Source organism: Delphinapterus leucas, chromosome 16 (assembly GCF_059928025.1).
Source record: "Delphinapterus leucas isolate spDelLeu-1000000601 "Yukka" chromosome 16, BTC_Dleu_Yukka2, whole genome shotgun sequence".
NCBI classification, from domain to species: Eukaryota; Metazoa; Chordata; class Mammalia; order Artiodactyla; family Monodontidae; genus Delphinapterus; species Delphinapterus leucas.
In genome coordinates this window covers 38,946,946-38,973,332 of record NC_143144.1, presented here as the reverse complement: position 1 = coordinate 38,973,332, position 26,387 = coordinate 38,946,946, and the positions used below count along the sequence as shown (strand labels likewise).

Genomic DNA, 26,387 nt, shown 5'->3' with positions numbered 1-26,387 from the left:
TCAGGTCTTTTTTCTTGGGCTAGATGGATTTTCCCCAAGAACAATCTTCTTATGTTATCTAGGGGGAACATGCTTGGTTAGCAGGGTTCTGGAGGGTAGGGGGGCCCACAAATTAGTATGTAAATATTCACTTTACCTCCTTATTTTTATTGTAATACCTCACCCTCAATAATGGGATACCATAGCTGAGAACATTTTTGTTCTTTTCAGAGACTACACTTCTAGCCTTCTGTTAGAGAGATGGTGGAAAGTCACATCGTTATTCAGAAAAAGAGTAGGGATCTCAACATCTGTGGTACTTGGCATCCAAAATGGCCCACAAAATTTCTCAACTCCTGGTATGCCTGCCTTGTTTACTTCCCTTCCATAAAGCAGAGCTCATCTCTGTGACCAACAGAATATGGCAGAAGTGATGGTGTCACTTCTGAGTCTAGATCATAAACAGCACTGCAGCTTCCACATTGGTCTCCTGGATCACTCACTCTGGGGGTGCGGGGGAGCCAGGCCTCATGCTGTGAGGAAGCTCATGCAGGCAGCTCAGTAGAGAGGCTCACATCAGAGGAACTAAGGTCTCCTGCCAACTTGTGAGCCTCGGAAGCGAGCTATCTTGGAACGGGATCTACCAGCTCCACTCAAGCCTCCAGGTGAGTGCAGCCTCTGCTGACATCTGAGCCACTCAGTCAAGTCACTCCTGAAGTCCTGACCCACAGAAACAATAAGAGATAATAACTGCTGTTTCACGCCACTAAGTTTGGGAGTGATTTCTTAATGCAGTATCGCACAACTAATACAGCATCTGACTTTCTAAAAACAGACTTTCAAGCAATCCTCTTGGTTTTACTGCCCCCCTCAACTTCACTACCATAGATAACTGCTACTGCCAATTGAGCTTCTTGGGGAATTTTACAGTATAAACTGGTTGCTGTTTGTCTTTCTCATTTTCTAGCCTGGGATTCAGATTTCTTAGGTCTACAAAGTCACTACTCATCCATAAGCTTCACAGGTTCCACAGCTTTTTGCTGTTATCTTGTCTCCTTGTCCTAGTTGGACAAAAAAGTTAAAAACTCTTTATTGCTGTTTTAGTGGGGCACAACAAAAGTAAGTATGCTCAATCTACTTCTTTATCTAAAAAGTCTATTATCAAACATTTGAATCTTTGCCAGTATAATGGGTAAAAAATATCTCAGTACGATTCTAATTTATATTTTTCATATTATAAGTATTCTTAAGTCATCTTTTTATTTTTCTTTTAAGAGCCATATGTATTTCTCTTTAGGTAAAATATATGCTCATTTTTTGGGGCCTAATTTCCCACTGAATTGATTTTTTTCTTTTTGATTTATAGAAGCTCTTTATATTTGAGAAATCAGCTCTTTGTAATATAAGCTGCTGATATTTTTCACTGTTGGTCTGTCTTCTGACCATTTATGGTGGTTTCTACCACATAGTAAAGTTTTATTTTTATGTAGTTGACACCATCAATCTTTTCTTTTTTAATTTTAAGGTTTTGGTTTTTTTGCTTGTAAGTTTTGTGTCAGACTCAGATTATTTTAAAAAATTCTTCCAAGGTTTGTTCTAGTATTTTAATCAATTCAGTTTATATATATAGTTTATATAGAGAGAGAGAGAGAGAGAGAGAGAGAAAGAGCGCGAGAGAGAGCGAGAGCGAGAGAGAGAGAGAGAGAGAGAGAGAGACAAAGGGAGAGCGAGCACCCCAACCTGGCTAAAATTTATTTCAGTGTACGGAATTGATTCAACTTCATTTTCTTCCATATAGCTATCCACTCCCAAATCCATTTACTGAATAAGCCAACTTTTCCTCAGTGATCTGAAATGTTACCTTTATCATATACTAACTTTCTTTATATACTTGGGTCTACTTATGGGTCTAGTAACGAATTCCACTGATCTCTCTGTTTATTCATATGCCAGTAAGATAATATTTTATTATTGAAGTTTATGCCCTCCTCTTATTGCTCTTCTGGCAAATGTCTTCTGAAATCATGACTAAATGCAAACAATTCTGAACTGCCAAATAACTAAAGAATGATAATACATACAGTTGATTTCTTGGGACAGGTTTTTAAATTTAGATATAAGAAAGTTCAATATTCTATAAATAAGAAAATCTTAAGTACTCATGAACATAACAAGAAGTATAATGTTGTGTCCAATTAATTGATTAGTAGTAAGGTCTTCTGTTCCCTTAAGAAAACTATAATATAGTTAATTAAAGGAGATAACCAGAAAATACAAGTTAATGGTTCCTGAAATACATTCAGTGTCAATGGTTTCTGCCTACTGGCTTTAAGAACAACTGTTTATATCTAACAGTCAACAAAATATTTTGCATCAAAATAATTATCTTACTTGTAACAAAAGCAGCTGGAGAAGATGATCATAGCAATTATGCAGACAGCCATAGAAATGAGCAAAGCCAGCCATCGAATGTTGCCATCGAAAAATGGACCTGATAATGGAAGTAAACAATGAAAAAGACATATTATCTTTCGATCACATCTTAAAAGGAAAAAAATAACTTGTAGTGTTGAACTCTAGAAAGCTTGCTTATTGTTAAAACCAGAGAAAATATTTTACTGAGAATCATGATTGCACTTTTCTCTGCTAACCTACCTATAACAACAGGGGGCAGTGTAGGTTGTAAATACTGGTTACATAAGTTGGTCCGACAACATTCTATTGTCCGGCGTAGCTGGGCTTTTGGTGAATCCTAAAGGAAGAAAATTAGAAAAAATTTGATACACGAAACTGATAATTAATTTTTAAAATATTCATAAAATACAGTTTATAATTCAGTGAGTGAAAAGGACCTGCTAAGTTTGTGTGAAAGTGATTATTGAAAAATTTAAATCTATGGTGAAATAGTGTTGTAAAGACTCTAAAATGTTTTTTCTTAAGGAGAATGTATGTATGTGGATGATGTGTTAGAACACTACACTATAACTTAATTACAGATAAACAAAAGTTTATATATATTTTTCACCCAAAATTTGGCATATCTTAAGATATGACTATTCATTTGTTTTTAGTAAAAAAGTATTTAAAATCATGAGATCTTTTCCTAAAAAACATGGGTAATACATTTTATTACAGTGATAAACTAGCAGGGTAAATATGATCTCATAGGAGTATTGAGACTTAGTTGGATGAGACTTAAGATCTGACTAAAATGTGGAGCGTGTCCTAGGCCAAAGAAATGACAGGTTAGAAAAGGTAGTCAAGTAGGCAGAAGATACAGTTGATGCTGCCTATAATAACAATGTGGAAACTAATGAACCTGATACGGAAGCAAGTTGAAGTGTACGTGGTGAGGATAAGGTCAAAATATAGAAACAATATTTCTGAGAGTTTTTGGGAGACCACCAACCAGATATGTGTCCCTAATACATCAGAAAATGAGCACAGGGAAAGACTGTAGTCATGGGAACAGATACCAAAAATTATATGTGAAGTTTTATTTGATTAAAAGTACAGTATTTGAGAAGTTCTTAACTTGAATGCTGACATTTCAGCACTACCTGTAAGAAGTGCCATTGTAGACCAAAACAGTAACAGAAAGGAATTGTCTGTCATCACAGAAGTAGCAAGAATATAAGCAGAAATCAACCTTCTTATTCTTAAATATCAGATGGGCAGAAAGGAGAAACCTCGGTATAATCAGGTATTCCTTTAAAAATGTGAAAATGAGATTCCATAGGGGAATCTATATGGGATTCTATAAGGGACTTGAGATTATATAAGAGAAGAGAAGATGGGTCAAGAGTACTTGGAAACCTCCAAAAGCACAAGTTTTACATTTTAACTGAAATTTTAACTTTCTAACAATTGTTTTTACTTTTAAATGATCATAAAAAGAAAGAGAAAAGAGAGACATGTCAGAAGTTACACAGGTGACTCTGAAAAAAATATCCCAGATCTAGAGAAAACTTACATGAAGGATGGAATGAAGAGTATACAACTAAGATGAATAAAAGAAGCGTGAAGTATCCAAGAATAGTCCCAGTATGGCTAAAGTTCAAAATGAGCTCAGCCTTGCAGGACAGAAAATGTAAAGAAAAATCAGGAAGGGGTTTTTGGCAGTGCTAGAAGAAAGACCACCAAGCGATGGATGTAATATTGCCGACAAAATACTAGGTAACGGAGGACAAAGAAAATGAACACTTCCTTAACTCTCGTTTTGTTCCAGTCTTCTCTATCAAGGATGATTGCAGGAATGAAGGAGGCAGACCAAACGCTAGTAAGTGGGATTGGTATCCCAGAAGTATGCAGAGACCCTACAATGTTTCTGTGTTCTGTCTGAATTCCCATCTTCTCAGCTAGGTGAATTACATCACAGGAAGTTGAGAGCACTTGGGAGAAGGCTGAAAGTGGTATGATTTAAAGATTTTAAAAACGAGGAGTGCTGTAAACTAGATAGCTAAATGTTATATTACTTTTAAAAGGGAAAGAAAGACTTTGCCAACAACAGATTGGGGGCAGCACAGTATTACGGAAACAACAAGGATTTGGGAATCAAATAGCTTAAATCATAGCTTTGCCATTTATTAACTTTGTGACCCTGAGCAATGAACTTACTTCTCTCTGGGCTTTAGTTTCCTCTGCTATAAGACGGAGGATAAAAAATACCTGCCTTATAGGGTAACTGGGGGAAAATGAGGTAAAATATACCAAGCACTCAGCATATTAAATGCAAATAGTAAATGTTCAATAAATTAATTCTTCTTCCTCTAGTGAATGTGACACAGATCCCAGCTGACATTCTAGAATAAGTCACAAATGTTTGTAATCTCCTGGAAGACTCAATGTGGCTTCACTGAGAACAAGCAACATGAAACTCACATCTTTCTTATGTAGGTTAACTATGTATCTGGGTAGGCAAAAGTTACGTGTGTCTAGATTATGAAGTTGGGTGACACAACCTTTCCGGTTCCTGCACTCCCTACTCCCATGCTCCACCCAAGTCCATTTGTATCTCTGGATTTAGGTGGGCAATAAAAATCCTTGTGGGGAAAAAACTCACCTGGCATTCACAAAATAGGAGATTCTAACTTATTTAGTGAGCTTGAATGGGGGGGTTGCAGGTGAGGGGGAGTGGTACACGATAAAGGAACTGAAACCAAATTACAAGAAATGGCAGTGCGGTTTCTGAGAAATAATTCATTCTACTGGAAGAAACAGAATAAGCCAGATTTACCTACAGAGACTGGATTGTGTGAGGGAAAATCAAGGTCTGGGTGAAGCATGGTGATTATCACTTGAACTTGTTTTGATTCAAACCTGACAGTATGTGAAAGCACTGGGAGGAAAAAGCTTAGGTAAAAGTAGCAGAGCTGTTCTGCTCAGATGAGGTGCCAGGTAAATTAAGAGCGAGGTATAGCAAGATACACAAAAAGTGAGATAAGTGGTGGTCAACATGTTTTGTCTGTGTAACCCCTAAATGAATTCTGAAAAACAACGTATCCCCTCATACATTTTTAGACTCTGACACCTAAAATTTTTCATCATAAATAGCTGCCAAGAACGTATTGATAATTCCTTGCATATTCCACATGATATTTTAAAATAAAATTAAAATAACTCTTAAATCTATTCAGTAGAATCTAAATAATATAGCAATTCAATACTCATTATCATTATTTAAAAAATAAATGGTCAAAATGCTTCTTTAACAATTGAAAATTTTATAGTGTTCCTTTTGCTCCTTGAGCTCCTATTCCGTTTCTACATTTTCCACAATAATTATGTCCTAATGTTCATGGACAGGGGGAAGCGTAAGCCGGGCCGAAGTGAGAGAGTGGCATAGACATATATACACTACCAAATGTAAAACAGATAGCTAGTGGGAGGCAGCCGCACAGCACAGGGAGATCAGCTTGCATAGCACAGGGAGATCAGCTCGGTGCTTTGTGACCACCTAGAGGGGTGAGATAGGGAGGGTGGGAGGGAGACGCAACAGGGAGGAGATATGGGGATATATGTATATGTATAGCTGATTCACTTTGTTATAAAGCAGAAACTAACACACCATTGTAAAGCAATAATACTCCAATAAAGATGTTAAAAAAAATGTCCTAATGTAATATGTATCTTGATAAATAATTCTCCACATGAAAAATAAACATATATAATCTATTTTATTTCCTGTGATAGTATGTCTTTAAGTCAAAAAATCATTTTGGTTTGATTTATCATCACAATTATTATTAGTATAAAATTAATCAAAACTGTATATATATTATAATCTTTATTAAAATACTAATATAAAAAGAAAATTTTATTGGAGAGGTATGAGATGAATGACACTTTTTAAAAAACTACTTCATAAATTCATGGATAATTACTTATTGCTAGAATGCGAAAGTTTGGCATTAACTTTAATCCTATTTTTATCTTTTCCTTTTTTGGGGTCAGTACTAAGATTCTTTGTTCACATAAACAAAAAGATGATAATGGAAGGAACTAGTTATACCATTGTCCCATAATTCTTTAGAGACCTTCCAATCGTATGCTAAAACTCCTATAATGATCCTATTAGGAAAAATTATTTTACATGATCTAGCAAACTGGTTGAAAGCAAAAAATGAAAAACTACCAGATACGCAAATACATCTGCTATCCCCAAGTTCCCCACACTGATACTTAGATTTCGAATTATAACACTGTTTGGAAACTTGAGTATTTACATTCCAGGCCACTAATCTGGAAACTGTGACAAGGCTGATGGTGAAAAGGAAGGAAGGAAAAGAGAAATTGCTTAAGAAGCTCTGGTCTCAGGCAGATCAATATTAAGCAATAGAACCTGTGGAAGTTCATGATAGGTAAACCGATCCCCTTAAAACTATCCATGTGCCTATGCGATCCTTGTGTAATGTAGTCTGTGTGCACCCAGGTATATGCGTAACCCAGTTTAAAGCCTGCTTGGTTACATCATCAATATGGTAAAAGCTAACATTTACTAAGTCCTTACTATGTGCCAGCTGTGCTAAACTCTCTGCATACATGCTACCTCTCATTTGACCCTTATAAGAACTCCTTTGCTGATGAGAAAACAACTTAAGAGAGTAAAGCTCCCTGCTCAAAGTTCCACAGCTAGCAAGAGGCAGCATGCCTATCTGAACACAGATTGTCAAGCTTAACAACTGAATTACATTGATAAATTCATTTGGGACACATCTAGTTGAGGGGGCCTGCGAGACACTGGTGGCTACTGTCGAGCTCAGTGCTTTAACCACAGAGAGGTCTTTCTTCAACATTTTAAAGTGATTAAACAGTGTACTGTAGTGTGGTTGATAAATATGCAAAGAGCATAAAACTGGAAGAGACAAACACATCAGCATCCCCCAAATCCTGACAAATTAGAGCAACGGATTAATTTTAATACAATGAAATTTAACTTAGACAAGTATGTGACAATTGTGTAACAAAACTCATTCCATTCCCAACCTACTTGTTTGTGTCAAGAAACCAACAGCACCAATAAAGAATGGAAGAGATAAGGATGAGTAGAAGCATGAGTGAAAGGCATGGGGATTTCAGCTGACAGAAAACTCCATATATTTCAAGAATATGGTATGACAATCAAACCTCTAACAGGAGATTTGGCTGCATTTAGGAAAAGGGAAAGGAGTTACTAATTCTTGTTTTGTTTTTTCTTCTTTTCTTCTGGCCAGACCACAGTCAATTCTGCATCTTACATTGAGAAACTGAAGAGTGAGTAACTCTAAAGCTGACGATTATAAGGGGCCGTTGAAGTCATTTTGAACTACTATTTTCACTGGGCAAAGACTATAGGGTATGGGGAGTAAAGCGGTACAAAAAAAATTTCTTCACATAGTAAAGGGCTACCATATTAAAAAGGGAATCAATTTGTTCTCTATGGTCCAAGGAAGTACAAAGGAAGAGAGACTTGCAGTCATTCAGAGGAAAAGCTTTCTACGGATAAGGTCAGGTCATTACTACAGATGAAAAAGGTGGGCTTGGGAGGTAATGAGCCCCTGTCACTAGAGGTGTAGCAAACAGAAAACAGATGGGATGCAATATGTGCGAGCGTGTATATATGTGTGTGTGTTCGCGTGCGTGCATGTGTGGTTTCTATCAACCCTGAGAACTTCTCATTAATTGGAATAATTTTCTAAAATAGCTGAGGCTTAAATTTGTTAACAAACAGCTCTCTCTGGAGCTGTTTTCAAAAACATTGGAAGGATCCCCTGGGGCAAAATTACTATACAGGATTTTGAAGAGATTAGGTTTATAACCCAAAGCCATCAATATGTTCATTAACTATTACTGATCCTCTGATTCCTTTGCTGTGCTGTTAAAGTAACTGAGATCCACTGAGATCTCCTTACAAGGACTTAAGGTCTCTAAGTTGTCTCAGAGAGATGTAAAGGTTATTTACCTGTCACCTTAAAGTCTTTCCAGTCACTTTTATAATCCAGAAATAAGTGTGACAGTATCAGTTTTTACAGGCTTGACAATTTAAAAAAAAGATGATTTAAAACTTATTTTAAAGTAAAATAATCTGTAATTTCAATTGGCACAATCATATAACGTGAAGCAAGAGCTAAGCTTCCTCCAATATATTTGCTTCCAGAACACACAGCAATGTGCAGACCAGGCATACTTCTCCTTGGGGAATCAACGCTTTTCCTGTGGTCCCTCCCTTCTTTATTTCATAGGCCTCAAATTAGGTCTTACCTTGCACTGAAAATCAGATCCTTCATATTTCATACACCCTGAAGCCAACGTGGTTTCTCCCTGATCATCTTCTTCTATGATGGCAAAGCAATGTCCATTAGTTCTAAAAGAAAAAAAGCCAAAAAACCAAAAACCAACTTCACATTGGAAAGTACTAATTAAATCTCAGTATGAATGTGACCAGTTACTGATCTGATGCTTTTAGTTCTGAATTAGAATTACATTCACATTTGACTTACTGGCAAAACCGTACGTGTTTTAAGGCAAATGAAAATTGTCAAATCTGAACTAAAACCTAAAGGTCTAATAAAAATCCTGTGTTAGGTAGAAAAGGATTTTCTATTAAACAAGTCCCACCAAATATGAAATACTATGTAACTTCTCTTTGCTAATCATAGTCATGTGATCACAGAAAGATGATTTATACAACTTTATAAAGTAAATAATCTTAACGTTTAAAAATATACTTAAAAATAACTTTATCTCTTTTCATCCATAAGATTTTCAGTATTCCCATACTGTACACAATAATAAATAAAAACAAACTTTCCTGTGAAACATAAAAATAGATTCAATGACAAAGAAAAGTATATTTGGGAAGACCAGACTAACTAAGATCCTGAAAGGCACTTTTTATTTAACATGATAGGAAAAAAGGGAGAACTTTTGAAGAGCTGAATTTTCAAGAAGTTTATATAGATGGATTTGTATTTAACAAAATGTTATCGGGACTTCCCTGGTGGCGCAGTGGTTAAGAAACCACCTGCCAATGCAGGGGACATGGGTTTGAACCCTGGTCCGGGAAGATCCCACATGCCGCGGAGCAACTAAGCCTGTGTGCCACAACTACTGAGCCTGCGCTCTAAAGCCCGTGAGCCACAACTACTGAAGCCCGCGCGCCTAGAGCCCGCGCTCCGCAACAAGTGAAACCACCGCAATGAGAAACCTGTGCACCACAACAAAGAGTAGCCCCCGCTCGCCACAACTAGAGAAAGCCCACACACAGCAACGACTACCCAATGCAACCAAAAATAAATTAAAATAAAATAAAATAAAAAATTGGAAAACCCCAGAGGGGAGTATCTTTAAAAAAAAAGTTATCATTTTAGTACTAGTATGCCAGAATTTTCTCCTAATATATTCATTAGGCTTTCATGGGTAGGAAGAAACATCTAAAAGATTTTTTTGTGTCCCTCCTTACTGTTCATATCAGTAAGTATACTGCTTACAGTTAAAAGAATATTGCATAATTATTCATTTTCTGAAATGAGAAAATGTTAAGTGTGAGGTGAAATTCTGTTATAATTGATGATTCCCAGTTTTACTCTGGGTTACTAAGCCTCTAACAAATAGCCCACACAGATCAAGCAAGAACTACAGACAAGAAGTCTGGCAAGAAGTCTCTTGGTGACAAAGGGAACACTCACTCCCCTAACAACAGATCACCCAGTCTGCCACAGTAAAGTCAACCACCACCAGCACAAACAACAAATCTAAGACATGGTGAACCATCATATAATTTCAGTGTTTTATATGTATACATTTTGGCTTTATATCTGGTCACATTCAAAGAGCATAAAATTATTAGGGAAGTACAAAACAAATCAATAATTATTGATTATTACACCTTTATAACAGGGGGACAATTGACTGATGAGATTGAGTTGTTCAGGGAATTTTTTTGGCTAGTAAGTCAATTCTTCAATGTCCCCCAAGAATATGGAATAGATATAAATATTAATTAGTTAACATGAAATTAAGTAGAAAAATTAAAGTGGTTATATAAATCAGATTTGGATTTGGGAGTTCACATAAGAAAATAACACAAAATTAATTAAATATCACAATATCATTCTTATAGACCTGCAAAATATTTCAACCAATTTATTTATTTAATAGGAAGATTTTTTTAAAAAATAACTTATTTATTTATTTTTTAATTTATGGCTGCATTGGGTCTTTGTTGCTGTGCGCAGGCTTTCTTTAGTTGAGGTGAGCGGGGGCTACTCTTTGTTGCGGTGCGTGGGCTTCTCATTACGGTGGCTTCTCTTGTTGTGGAGCATGTGCTCTAGGCATGCGAGCTTCAGTAGTTGTGGCACGTGGGCTCAGTAGTTGTGGCTCGGGGGCTCTAGAGCACAGGCTCAGTAGTTGTGGCGCACGGGCTTAGCTGCTCCGTGGCATGTGGGATCTTCCCAGACCAGGGCTTGAACCTGTGTCCCCTGCACTGGCAGGTGGATTCTCAACCACTGCGCCACCAGGGAAGCCCCTATTTCAACCAATTTAGAATTACACGGTTTTAGGTGAATTTTCAAGGTTTCTTTTTGGTAATCTCTAAGTTTTCTACAATGAATATCAATCACTTTATGATAAAAAGGTCACTAAATAAACCCAAAATGCTAGACAAATACCAGATTCCTTTTAACTCTTTAAAACCTATATTACTCTAAGGAAATAACCATCAATCACTTAATAGTAATAAATGTTCCTATATAAAAAACAAGAAGCTTTTGGCTCTTTGGAAAAACCATATAAAGTTAAAGAAACAAAATTCAGACAAAGTAAACGATTCTTAAAATAGTACTAAGTGCAACCCTATTCTCGTTAACTTTAAGAAGAACTGCATAAAATACTTACATGCATGTGTTATTAACAGCATCATCCGGGCAGTGTCCTGAGCAATAGCACTTTAAAAAAGGCAAGGTATCCTCTGGTGCTAAGGTTACTCCATTTTCTGACTTTTTCTGGTCGGAGTCTGATTTCATCCCAGTACCATGGAGCATACTGTCTAGATTCTGCCCTGCATTCAAACATGAAGTTGTAAATAAACCATTCTGAAAAGCTAATTCTTTTATTCCAATTTTCAGTGAGAAGTTTCTAAGCTTTCTTATTGTATTAATTGCAGCTAATGTGTGTTTTAATTAAAAATAAATTTCATTCATATGATTAACATTTATTAACAGCCTAAAATGCACGGAAAAACTATCCCAGGTATTGTGGGATATATGAAGATGATTATGTCACAATTTTTGCACTAGTGAAAGACAAACGAGAGTGGCACAAGGTAGAATATGGTCATAACTTGTAAGAAAGGTACAAAATGGAAAGCAGTTTCAGAGAAGAGCGAGATTATTTCCAATCATTAAAAATATGTATAGCTGATTCACTTTGTTATACAGTAGAAATAACACACCACTGTAAAGCAGTTATACTCCAATAAGGAGGTTTAAAAAAGAAAAAAGGCAAATTACAGTTCTTTTTTTAGACTCTCTGGTTCAAAACTTGTGGCTAGTTTAAAAAAAGTAAAGTCCTTTATTTGTACCTCTGTGGAAGTGAAACTACTAAGCATCTTGCTCTGGATTTTAATTGCTTAAGTAAGGGAATTATGAGAGCATGGGGACTAATCATATTATCTGGTGCCTTTTATCTCAAGGTCATTGGTTCAAATCCAGACTATGCTGCCAGAAAATGAAGGTCACTGTAGGGCAGTAGTTAGCACATGGAAACAGAACTGTGTTCTTGCATTAGAGTCTCGTAGCCTCAAATGACAGATACTGTCATATTTGATACTGATTCTTTCAGGCTGAAAGCAGAACAGAACTAAAACAACGTTTTAGTAATTCCTTTCTCCCTCTGAATCAGCTGAAATCAGCTAGGCTACTCCTTGTAGAGTTGATCTTCATGGAATGAAGTGTAGAGCTAAAACAGGTATAAAATATTAAGAGAACTGTGTATGTATTTCATTATAGATGTTAAATAAGTGGTTCAAGGCATAATGTGAACTTGACTTAAAATTTAGCCGTACTGGTGAGATGAACTTGAAAATAGAAAAAGTAATACATACACACACATTGATAACAAGAAAAGAATGTGCTGCTAAATAAATTTTAGTGATTCCATGCCATAAATTTCAATAATGTTCACTTAATCCTCCAAATTGCTACAAAACGTAGACTTCATTTATGTTAAGAGCATCAAAGAAAAAAAAGGGGCGGGGAAGAGTTTCAGGAAGGGAAGAAATCCACTGGGCTAGAAATGAGGAAATCTAGATTCTGGTCTACTATGTTCCTCCACCATTTATCTAGCTGGATGATCATGGACAAGCCATGTTATTTCAAGCCTCATTTACTCAATAAGACCATAGGACTAAAGCATATCTGAGGTCTCTTAACCAGTTTTAAAATCGTATTACAACAACAGAAGGAAGCATCAATTTAACTATGGAGACCAAATGGCAAACAATATATTTACGCACGCGATTAGTTTTTCAAAAATCTAATGATACATAGAAAAAGCAGTATAGTGTGGCAGAAATAACACTGAAATAACAGTGAGAAGTCAACGGTTCAAGTCTTGAATATCTCCATTGATAAGTTAGTCTCTGAACCTCAGGTCTCTATCTATAAAAAATGATGATAATAATTTCTGCCCAATTCAAGAGATTATATATAGATCAAATGAATGTATAATAAAGGGCTTAAATATAAAAGTGTATAAATGAAGATATTACTAATAACAAAGATCATACTAAAAGATCACCAATACCTGGAAAATTCAAAGTTACAGATGGTTAATACACATAACTTCCTAGAACACTGTTTGAATTTAAGAGACAGAAATATTTTAATTATAATAATTTGCATCTGAGGTTTATATTATCTCAAGTATTAATTTACAAAACACTGATTAGAGGCCAACTATGTGCAGGCAAGTTACTGAATGTTGGAAACTGATGTGGTCCTTGAGAAACTTGGAAGGAGACAAAGGTGTATGTGTGTGGAGGGGATAAGCACATAAATAAACACAATTCAAAGAGTGATATAATACAAAGGTGCTATGTAAACAAAGGAAGGAGCCAATAACACAAACTCATCCTAGGGTGTCAAACACGAAGAAACCTGAGCTATAAGTTGTAAAATTTCACTAAATAGAGGCATGGATACAAAGAAAAATAGCTAGCAACAGCCTCTCTGTACTCTCTCCCTAGATGACAGCACTTGTTCCCATGGTTTAAATAAATCTCTTCGTTGATGGTTCCTAGATTTACCCCTTCAGCCTTGACTTAAGTAACTCAAAACTAACTCGTCTAAAATGGAATGCTTGACTTTTCTCCTCAAACCTGGTCCTCCCCAGGTCTTTGGCTCACCCTCCAAGATATATCTCACTTTTTCTCATTTTGGTCTAGTTCCTGCTATTACCCGGGCCCATCATATCATGTCACTTCCAAGACAAGACACTGATCTCCCTACTTCTGTTTTTGCCCCCTCCGACCCATTTCCCATATAGCACAGAGTTATCTTATAAACCTAAATCTGATCCTGTCATTCCCTGCTTAATTAATGGCTTCATATACACTCAGAATAAAATCCAACCTCCTTCACCAGGCCTATTGAAGCCCCACAGGATTTGGACCCTGTGGACCTCTCTCTCCATCATGCCCAAACATACAGCCCTGTGTCAGTTCCTAGAACATGCCAATCTCTTTCTACACACAAGTCCTGTGTTTACAAAGCATAAAATTATGAGTCCTGGTGTGGGCTGGAGCTATAGGTTATATATATAACACCACTCTAGCAATCCATAGTAATCTCTAAGAAATAACTTTTTTTTTTGGCTGCTCTTCGCGGCATGTGGAATTTCCCGACCAAAGATTGAACCCATGCCTCCTGCAGTGGAAGCAGGGAGTCTTAACCACTGGACCACCGGGCAAGTCTGAAATACCATTTTTTCGACATTGGTTTTAGTTCTTTTCCTTAAGAGCAAATATTTTTATCTTATTTGAAGGGAACTATCAAACTAATCTTCTTTGAAAGGAAATGTAACAAATTTTGCTTATATTTCAGAGCAATATAATGCTTACTAAGATTTTTCACTTATGCCTGATAACTAATTACCAATTTATTTCATCTAACAAAAGTTTATCAGGACTTCCCAGGCGGTCAGCTGGTTAAGATTCTGTGCTTCCACTGCAGGGGGCACAGGTTCGATCCTTGGTCAGGGAACTAGGATCCCACATGCTGTGCAGTGTGGGCAAAAAAAAAAAAAGTTTATTATATAACAACTTAGGATGGGGAATGAGAATTTTGTATCATATTGTCTCTATGTGATCTATATAGATTAAAAAAAATTTAATACTAAATACTGATTACTTGGGAGTAAGGTAGCAAATACAAATGTTACTATTAATTTAAGTCATCTTCAAAACTATGATAGCTTTGGTTGATGCTGATCAACAAGGCATCTAACAAAAGGCGTTAAAATAAAGATGTTTTATTAAATAATGTGGTGTTTCACACAAAAATGTAGCTTTTGCAAGAGAGCTTTTATATTCTCAGTATGGGTACTAAACAAGGGTACTAAACCTAAGACAAAATACAATGAAGCTACAGGTTTCATTATTCTGTTCACTCAAATGAAAATGTCAAAAGATTTATGCTGTTAATCATAATTCTTATTAGCAGATTTTAATCATCACTCTGAACAAAACATTATGAAGAACAATCTGTGAAGGTATAAACTTAAGAGAACGGAGATGTTCAGTAAGTTCTATATAAAATCATTTTGCCAAATACCACTATCTCTTCAGTTTAAAACACTGTCCTAATTAAACCATACAGGGAAAAAGCTCATATGCAAATATATAGCCCATCTGATCCTAAGAGTCATCAAAATAACTTACTGTTTGGGAGTTCTAAGCTGTGAATGCACAGTGTAAAATTACAATATTAGTCATAAATAAAACTTTGAGTACTCTGAAGAAATTTTAATATTTGGCACACAGAAATTCCATTTATGTTTCTCAACTCTTAACAACAATAAAATGTTTTTTAAAAATTGACATTTATTCCTTATTGTATTTTAAAGGGGAGAGGTATTTTAAAACCAAGTCTTGAGTACCTATTACCCTTAGGCACTAGGTCACCTACTTTATTTTATATTTTATCTCATTTAATCCTCATAAGACCTGGTGTTGTACATCATAATGCCTATGTTACAGATAATACACAAAGTTCAAAGAGCCTGAGATTTTATACAGACTTGAAAATGTTTCTATCATAGTCAAGTTCAAAAATTATTTGGCATGTGTTTGTTCTTTGCCTCTATACTTAAAAGCTATTGGCATACTGGGCCTAACTGTTCAAAACGGGACATGAGTTGAAAGAGCGGTCCTAAGAATGAGTGTTTTTTATATACAGAAATAAATTACTAAAAAAGAGATAAGATTGCTTAAATGAACACCGATTTACCTTGAACATGAGAAATGATGAACAGATAGGCTCCCAATAATCTGATGTAAATATACAGCTGAGTCATTGTTCAATTTTAACGTTCTCTGTACACTGTCACCTTTAATAACTAGTCTTGTTATGTCACTAATTTAAAAGACTTTCATTCAATGAGATTTTCTTGTAAAAGGTCTCAATCACTTGACAATGACTCCAGCTTCCACTGCTTTCTCTTGATTCCTGAAAGATAAAAATATTAAGAAGGAAATGAATATAACTGAATTCTGGAAAGTTTTCAAAAACTAGGAGAGGAAAAACAAATGCCCAAACATACCTTTAAACAAGGTAATACATTATTAAAGATTAATGTTATCATTGTTAAAAAAAAAAAAAGGCACTGTAATTTAAAAGCTTAAATAATTTATTAATAGGTTGCCACCTCTCCTGACCTTAGATTAACCATATGTAAAATAAGAACACTAATAATCTTAACAGTCTTTTCTGGCTGCTCTAAAGTAATTATTTTATTGCTATTAAGAAAATTTCTAAATATATTAGAATAAAACAGGAAGAGCTGAATTTAGAACACTAAGCTAGGACTTCCCTGGTGGCGCAGTGGTTAAGCATCTGCCTGCCAATGTAGGGGACACGGGTTCGAGCCCTTGTCCGGGAAGATGCCACATGCCGCAGAGCAACTAAGCCCGTGCGCCACAACTACTGAGCCTGCGCTCTAGAGCCCGCGAGCCACAACTACTGAGCCCATGTGCCACAACTACTGAAGCCCACGTGCCTAGAGCCTGTGCTCCTCAACAAGAGAAGCAACCACAATGAGAAGCCCCCGCACCACAATGAAGAGTAGCCCCTGCTCGCTGCAACTAGAGAAAGCCTGAGCACAGCAACAAAGACCCAAAAGAAACCAGCCAAAAATAATAAATAAGTAAATTAATTAATTAAAAAATAAAACAGTAAGCTACTCATAAAAAATTTTTCAATCCTAGTAGGTGTGATAAATAAAAACAACTTGAATCTTTCTAATAAATAATGTATTCTATAGATAGAAGGCCTACCTAGAAAAACATTTAAATATGCAGCATGCTTCCTCATTAAAGCAAAAACATTAGAAATGTATCTTAAATGAAATTACTTACCTAAAATACTACAAATCTGAATTCATTAGGATAAAACTGAGCTTTTCATATGGATCACATGAAACATAACCTCCCCAATTAAGGTTTGGCAATTATAAAATAGTTAAAGAGGTAACAGAAAAAAAGGTTAGTTTGTGTAAAGATGAATATGATTCTGTTTCTTCTCTCATCCTGTTGGTTCAGGCAACTGATTTTACTGACGTCAGCCTGAATTATTCCTCAATGAAAATGATATTATTTATTTGTAACACAATTATCCTGGCATGATTTCTACCATAAATATCCCAAGCTTTCTATGTTAACTAAGAATTTTTCACTTTAATTAGCTCTCCAAAGGCACTTAAGAGTATTGAGGAAGTAAGATATACAGTGAGATGTCATTTATATTGTACATTTTATATATGGCTTATTCTAAAATCTCTAATTTCTCTACTATGAAATTAATTTGATTTCCATCTACATAATGTTGAGAGAGTAAGATGTAAAGTCTAAAATTATTACAGAATAACATCTGTAATATGATTTAACAGTATTTGAGAAAACTCACTTCTTGAAATTATGGGATTGTGACTCTAGGGATACTTGTTCCAGGTTTCAAATTCAAAAGAAGTTTCCAGTATATTTCCAACATTGAACTCTCTCCTTATTTCTATTTGCCTATTAAATATCTCCACTAGGATTACATCCCACCTGTCCAAATCAAACTCACTAACTTTCCTTCTCATTCCTCTAGACCTGCCTCCTCCTCCTCCATTTGCTATCACAGAGGAGGGTGGTGCCATCTCTCCAGTCATCCATGCCAAAAACCCTGGTATAATTTCTGCCTCTCTTCCTAGCTCTCACTCTCTCCCCATACCTTCACTCATTTATTCGTTCACTCACTTATTCACCAACAGTGTTTTCTGAGTATGTATCAATGCAAGGGGCTAGAAATAAAAATATGAGTATGACAGATTCTACTTCAAGGGCCTCATATTCTTGGTCAGGAAACTGACTGCTATGACTGGTTGCATCTTTCAGTGTCACTGCTTCTTCATCAGTTTATTTAAGCTAATATGTGGTCTTGTCTCATTACAGGTACAGGTCGATGAGACCCTAAGCACCTGCCACACTCACAGTCCCTTTCAGAGGAAGGGGATCATGTGTGATTCCTTCTACACAAACATCTGTGACTCTACCACTCTCAGCACAAGTTTAAATCCTGGATCTGCCTTAAATAAGTAACTTCACCTCTCTGGATGAGTTTCCTCATCTGTAAAACTGGAATTATATTAACTCACAATTATTTTGAGAACTACATGAGGTAATAGCTAACATATATTCACCTCTATGTGGCAGACCATTACAATGCTTTGAATATATTAATATTAATTTACAGAATCATCACAACCATCTTGTAAGATAGGCACAATTTATTATTTTAACTTTACAGATGAGGAAACTAAGGCAAGTGGAGTTTAAGGAATTTATCAAAGATCACACAGCTGGTAAGTGTCAGGGCCATAATTCTAATCAAGAGGATCTGATTCTCGAGGCCATGTGTTAACCGCTACCCTATGCTGCCTTGCTGGATATTTTACATACATTACATAATGTAAACTATACATTATAAAGTATTTAGAAAAGCCTGGTACAGAGTAGGTACTTAATAAAAGTTTCCTCCTCTCAGACATGTTTATAACATACTTGCCAACCTGGCACAGAAAGTAACAGGTGCTATCCACGACAATCCCATCTGCAAGACATTTTTATACACTAAAAACCCTGCAACAACTTGTATGGAGAACAGCTATCAGCCAAGAGAAGGCTAAAGGTAAAATGGCTTCAAGTGCCTCATTTGTAACCTAACAATGGAAGCCCCTAATCTTTAAAAGAAAAATGTTAGGTTTTAGCTGACTACAAGCTCAATAAGCATCAGTGCTTATGACAATTCTAAGACATGAAGGCAATCTAATCAAGCATTGATAGAAGCACACTGCCATAATCAAAGAGGGTAACCATCTTACTTTATCCCACCTGGTCAGGCCTCAAATACTTTAGAGAAGAATGACAAGAATGCAAAGGATAGAGAAATGACTACACTTGAGATACAACTGAAAGGACCAGGGATCTTTGCTCACAGAGTATCAAAGGAATAAAGTGTGAATGTACCTCTGCCAAGGACATGACAGGCATGATGCAAACAAGACTAGACCAATTAAATGACTTATCAGATTCCTTCCAGCTCTGAATTCCTGAGTGAATAGTGTTCTCGCTATTGAATGTTAATTTATTTCCCAAATATTTATTAAGTGCCTATTATATACATGATTCTGTATGAGACACTGAGAATATAGTGAGAGAGCAAAACAGACTGAGCCTTCATGGAGTTCACAGTCAAATAAGATAATTAAGATATTTAGACATCAAACAAGACAATACAAATGATACGTGATCACAACTTGAGGTGAGTGCAAAAAAGAAAAGTGCCAGGTCCTTGAGGGACACGGGGAGTGACCTAATCTAATCCAGATAGAGAGGTCAAGGGAAGCAATGTAGAAAAGTGACATTTAAGGTGTAATCTGAAGAATAAAAGAGTTATTTAGTCAGGTAAAGACACGAGGTTGGGGAGGGGGCTTGTTCTAGGCATAAGGAACAGCCTGCTCAAAGATCTTGAGGCAGAGAAGAGCAAAGGAGAGCACAATGTTTCTGAAATGTGGAGAACAAGGGTTAACGTAGTGGAAGATGAGGTTGAAGAGACAGAAAAGTCAAGGACCAGGTCAGGCAAGATCATATGAAGGATTTGGGATTTAAATGTAAGTGGGATGGGAAGGCAATTATCTGGTTTCTCTGTAATGAACTGGAGGGGACAAAAGCAGAAGGAAACAGACCATTAAGAAGGATATTGTAGCAGTTTAGGAGAGGGACAATAGCGGTTAAGCTTAGGGTGGTGGTGGTACAGTGGATGGAGTCAAGATATATTTCACAAACAGATTCAGTAGGCCTTGGTAATGGATTAAATGTGGGGGTAAGGGAGAGTGAGGGGTCAAAAAAGATCCCTACATTTCCGGCATGAGCAATTACTGAAAATGGGGACAAATGGATTTTGAAAAAAGTGGGGAGAAGAGATCAATGGTTCAATTTTTAGACATTTGAAATTACTCAAAGGGAATGTCTAATGGGCATTTGGTTCTGAAACTTAAAGGAAACTTTTGAGACTGAAGATATAAATCTGTTATGTCAACAGCATAGAGATATTTAAAGCTACAGTTCTGTATGAGATGGCCTTCTAGAATGAAAAGAGAAGAAGGCACCAGAACACCAATGTTCATTTAAAAATTAGATTAATAAAAGCATTAACATCATATATATTTACTTGGCATTCACTGATAAAAATAAGTTCATGGTCCAGGATCCATCATGCACAATATTAATATAGTATACATTGCCACAGCTGGAATATAAGCTAATATTCATAAGTGATATTTTTCACAGTTAAAAAAACCCCACCAATCTACCAAAAGATCATTACGGTGATCTAAAATATGTCCACAAGTGCTCTGACACTATCTTCAAAAGGTGAAGCCTAATTTCCTCCCTTGAATTCCCACTGGACTTAATGACTCACTTCTAACAAAATAAAATAAGGTGGAAACAATGGTTTGTCTTCTGAAACTAGATCATAAAAGGCACTTCAGATTCCTCCTTGCTCACTCTTAGGGAAGCTAGCTGCCATGTCAATAAGGACACCCATGCAGCCTTATGGAGAGGCCCATGTGGCAAAGAACTGAGGCCTCCTGCCAACAGCCATGTGAGTGAGCCACCTTGGCCATGGATCCATCGGTGCCAGGGAAGCTTTCCAGTAACTGTAGCTTCATAGACATCTTAACCACAATTTATGAGACTTTAAACTAGAACCATCCAACTAAGCCTCTGGTGGACTCCTGATGGTCAGAATGAAATGATAAATGCTGGATGTTTTAAGCTGCTAAGTTTTTTGGTAATCTGTTGGGCAGCAGTAGATAACATTCATTGCTATAATACAGTCAATTCCAGGAAATTTGTTGAAATAATAAAAGCCTAATCACTATAAGTTATTGCACAGTCAACCAAAAGACAGAAGTCTGGAAGGCATAGTCAAGTCAGAGTATAACAATACAAGTATAACATAAATAGGGAATTCCCTGGCAGTCCAGTGGCTAGGACTCCACGCTTTCACTGCCAAGGGCCCGGGTTCAATCCCTAGTAGGGGAACTAAGATCCCGCAAGATGCGTGGTGTGGCCAGAAAAAAGTATAACATAAATAGTCACAATGCTCAAAGAACTAACTGGATAATACAACTAACATCTTTCTTTCAAAGGAGTAACCAGAGTATATTCTTTGTTTTTAAATTGCCTCAATAAGTAAGGCTCATTTTTCTGTGGGGGAAAACCTGTCCCTAGTTCCACACTATACACTGTTACATTTGCCCTTTTAAACTATGGATTCCATAACGATGACATCACTTCTGTGTTCTAGGTAAAGGCACTTTTCATATAATATCCTGGCAAATTTAAGAAAGTTAAGTTCTGATGTCAGTCTATTGGTTTCAAAAATCAGCTCCAGTATTTATTTGCTATGTAATTTTGGGGAAGCTACGTAAGCTATCTAGGTCTTGGTTTCCTTAGCCACAAAATGGAGACAATATTACTAACCTAAATGAGTTAGCGCCTTGCATCTCGGTATTAAGCACTCAATAAATAACAGATGTTACTTGTTATTGTTGTAACTGTTGTTATTCATAACAGAAGTACTGATGATTTCCCCTTTATTTGTCCTAGCATATTAACTATTTCTAAAATTATGATATAGCAAAAATAGTAACCTTATTTTGCAACCATTCTTGAAACTGAGTATTTTATAATTCTAACATCTGAAAATAAAAAATATTTTTAAATTCCTAGAATAATTCATTGGAATTTTTATATGAAAATTAAAAATATCCGATCATGCAATGTTAAGAATATAAGGAAATGCAGACATTTGAAATGCCACATGATCAAAATTTTTAAATGATTCTCATATTTAAAAGCTATTATTAAGTAGTCCAAAAAGACATCTAAATACATTTACTTTCCTTTGCTATATACACAGGTTGGTGGCTTCTTTTTCAGGATAATAAGACTACAACAACATTACTCAATAAAATATAAATTATTTTTAAATAAAAAAATTTAAAGCTTTGCTAACAGCAAGAAAGTTAAACCAATAGTTCAATCAGGATTAAAAAAAAAAACAAAACAGGAAAAGGCTGAAGTCAGCTGAAAAAACAGACTAAAGTCATTCTTTCCTCTTCCCGTTAAGCCCCCCACCCTTAATTTTTACTTTCTAGTAGTGAGGTTTGGGAATTTTCAACAAGCTGGCTAACTGCCAACTCCAAAAAGTAGTAAGGAGGAAACTCCCCCTTCCAGGGGTCCCTCCCCCTAGGCAGCTCCAGGCGCCTTGTCTGACAAGCTTTCTGAGGACTAGACTCACTGCAGACTTTCTGGCTCCACAGCCATTGTTTGCACGGCTGCTTTGCTCCTGATCCAGAGTTTGGATTAGCATAAGAATATTGTCTTTTCCCTTAACAAGCAACTCATCCATCCCCTCCCCATTTCTAACCTCCAACCCCATCAATTCCTAAACTAATATATACACATACAAATGGAGAAACACTACTCAGGTTATTTTTATATCAGTGTAAAAAAAGTCACCCAAATCTAAACATAAACCCTTAAAAAATAACATGCTTAAATAAATAGTTATGAGTGTATCTGTGGTAATACACAGGAATCTCACCAAAAAGCCTGCCTTGGAGTCCATGCTGTGAGAACTTGTGATGGGTGAGACATTCATAATGAGAACTTTTGTAAAGTCTGAAAAAGGAGCTAAGAGAACCAACCATCTAGCTAAATTCTGACCTACAGTAGGGATGGGGAAGTTCCACTTCATAAAGACATTTCTAACTGTGATGTCTTCATCTACCCTGAGGTCACTAATTTCATCATCACCCTTGAAATTACCTTCTGACTAGACCTTCCTTTCCCCAATGCTCAATTATTTATTCAAAGCAAATTTAACAACATTTCACCTTTGTATTTCTGCTCAATTGTCCTCTCTTCATTCAAAACCTTTCACTTTCCTTCAGTGCCAAGAAACTGTTCTCCCCAACACAAGTAAAATTCTTCCAGGAACAGAGAGGTAAGACAAACTAGTATGGCATTATTATAGTTAATGCACTGAGATGTTTTATATCCCTCAGTGGGGGCCTCAATATTAGATGCACAATGAATGCTTCTTTGTTTATGAACTATTTTAAAAAACAGGGGATAATCTATTTTCAAAACACCATTCAACTTTGTACTAGAAATTCACTAACCTAGTTTCTCCAAAGCTTTTTTGTTTGTTTCATCTTATTAAACAAAAAAACCTCACAAATAATTAGAACTAGATTATGCTAAATACCAATCTTTGGTACATCAGTGCTCAGAAGAAATTCTTAATGCCAGCAGTTAATTGAGGGGGTCTGGGTGTTATTCTTCTGTCTCTCCTCTGGAATAGCACAAATGACAAAAAAACAGGTAAAGTGAATCAGCAGTTGCAGAAATGCCTAGGAGGCAAGAGAATTTGGTCATCCCTATAGGTATATTATGAGTAATGGTAAACAATACTGTCTTTGTTTCTGCACAATATTTTTATAGAGATAAAATCAGGATAATGTGGTTACTGAATAGTTCAGGGTCTAGCATAATACAGATCTAGGTCTTTTGTGCCAATTAAGTGAGAGAAAATCATATATAGTGTTTAGTGGCAACTTTATGTTAGCACATCACTATCTTAATAATTTGCAAGTTAGTTTTACATGCCTTATACCATACGTATATGACCCTTACAGTAAGTAAAATTATTCCTACTTTTACAGAGAAGAGACAGGTTCAGGAAGCTAAAGTGACCTGCTGAATTCTATACAGCTAGTAACTTGAAGCAAAAACTAAAAGCCAGGTCTTTTATTCCCAAGTGCAGTGTTTTATCCAGTAAGTACATCAAAAGGGAAATAGGAAGTTATTCTTTATTGAGCCACATAAGATTTTATTTCATCTTCACAACTCTGCAAGGAAAAAGTGAAGCTCAGCGAAGTTAAGAAACTTGCTCAAGTTCACACAACCAGTAAGTAGCAAGTATGCTGCTGAGAAAGCTCAAATTCCATTCACTATTGCATAGTCAGGAGCGACAGGTAATGAGAAAAAAATGGAAACTACTGTGCCCCTTATTACACTATTGCTTTTCAGCAAAAACAAAGCAATAACAAGCCCCCCCCCCACCGGCCCCCAAATAAAACCTAACCGTTCTGCTTTGTGATGCTGACCTGGGATACCACTAACAAGTCTTTTACCAGCTGGTTCCTTGATAGGTTCTGCCAAAAGGGGAACTAGAGGAGGCTGGAGGGAAGAAGGGACTTTCATCTTTCTGACTTTGTTTGTTGTTCCTGTCAGAGTTATCTGAACTACAGCCTTTGCCATAGCAGCAGCAGTAGATTCCATTTCCAGCTTCCTTCCACACTCCCAGAACCAGCCTCATGGTCCCTGTTCAGACCCAACTGTGCCTACACCTCAGGGTCTGAGTGCCAGCGCCTCAAGACCCCAGAGCAGGTCCTCGGGAGCCGGCAGTAGCTGGGCTCTGAGCTCCCTCAACAGAGGACTGGGTCAGGGCTCCACAGGGGCACTCCTCCGAGCTTCTAGGTTCTGAAACCTCAGCCTCTTAAGGGTGGTATTTGCTTCCCACAATTAGTATTTCAGTTTAATCCCAGTGTTCCTTTAGCTTTTTCAATCCTCCAATACCTGTGTAATCAACTCCCTACACCAAATTCTCTCTGTTAAAATAACCAGTGTGGTTTCAGCTTTCCTGACTGGGCCCTGATTGATATAAATACTTTCAGAAAACAGATCTCAGAGGGGAACTGACTGACTATATCCACACATACCACATAAACATTTTTTAATATATTCACTTCATCAAAGAGGTCTAACATTTCCTAAGTGCTTACAAAGTGTGTTTTAATATATATTCAAAGAGTATTCTAAGATATTCTGACTTTAGGAATGAATTCTTCTAGACTCAGTACCTATTTCACTTTTCCCACCACAAATAATTTTAACCTATCAAAGTTAGAAATTTGTTCAAGATTGGGTGGTCTTTCTGTTCTAACCTATGTGACCCAAGTCAAAATGCTTGAAAGAGCACCAAAATTTGGCTATCAAAACATTTCTCTTTTCCTTAGCGATACATTTAATCAAAAACTTCTGGGATTAACTCAGTAAATCCCTGTGGCCAAAAAAATTAATTCAAATGCTAAATCAATTTTTAAGGAGAATATATCTAACTTCTAGAACTGGGGGGAAAAAGTCAAAGCAGAACTTCAAGAATAACAAAAAACAAACCCATTTTTCACTCAGGAAACCAAATCAAAGTTTATCTGTATTTATGTCCTCAATATGAAACACCCTTTCAAAAAGAGTCACAAGTTTTTGCAAGTTTGTACCTCCCTAAGAAGATATGGAAATATACAGGTGATTTTTCGGTTGGAACAATGACTGGGGTAGGACAGGACACACAGTGACCAGGGCCCAAAATGGAAAATGCAATGCAATGTGCAAGGACAATCCCTCAAAACAAAGAATTGTCTCAACCAAATGCCAATAGGGCTCTCCTTGTGGAGAAACAACTATTCTTGACTAGAACGACCTATCAGATTCCATTTTGTTTTGGCCACGCCACAAAGCTTGCGGGATCTTAGTTCCCTGACCAGGGATCGAACCTTGGCCCTCGGCAGTGAAAGCACAGAGCCTTAACTGCTGGACTGTCAGGGAATTTCCTCTTAGGTTCTAGATATTCAAAAAGCAATAGTTTTAGGCCTCTTAGAAGAAAAATTATCTTAATCAAACTAATGTCTGAATGCAACTTCACTTTTACTTTACTTTTTTTCCTTCTCATTTGACCACTTTACAAAAGGAATCATATTCTTGCTGTGTTAACCAGAGTGCTTGTACAATGCAAAAGTAATTTAAAAATCAACCATTTTTCTCCACTTTTTTTCCTCTATCTACAACTTTAAAAAATTCATTGTACACAGGTTTCCCTGAAGCACCAGAAGTAGAGGCTCTGTCCTAGGCCAAGCCAATCAGCATATTCTATCTCCTATGTCACAATGAAAAGTTCAGGGGTGAGCCGTACTAACACGGTCTAAGGACTTCAGCTGGCCCTGCAGAGATAAAGTCACTCTTTCAGATTGAACATGAA

General features: G+C 36.5%; 1 protein-coding gene across 4 annotated transcripts in view; it reads right to left on the bottom strand.

Moving 5' to 3' along the window:
- The window catches only part of BMPR1A (bone morphogenetic protein receptor type 1A), a 140,499-nt gene that overhangs the window by 16,612 nt on the left and 97,500 nt on the right, over window positions 1-26,387 (bottom strand). For all 4 annotated transcript variants that reach the window (XM_022562470.3, XM_022562471.3, XM_089897792.1 and 1 more), the window contains 5 exons: window positions 15,963-16,181; window positions 11,353-11,515; window positions 8,719-8,821; window positions 2,635-2,731; window positions 2,371-2,470 (listed from right to left, as the gene is read on the bottom strand). In XM_022562470.3, coding sequence (XP_022418178.1) covers window positions 2,371-2,470; window positions 2,635-2,731; window positions 8,719-8,821; window positions 11,353-11,515; window positions 15,963-16,029 — 530 coding nt within the window. In that variant the 5' untranslated portion in view covers window positions 16,030-16,181. The remainder of the gene's footprint in view (window positions 1-2,370; window positions 2,471-2,634; window positions 2,732-8,718; window positions 8,822-11,352; window positions 11,516-15,962; window positions 16,182-26,387) is intronic.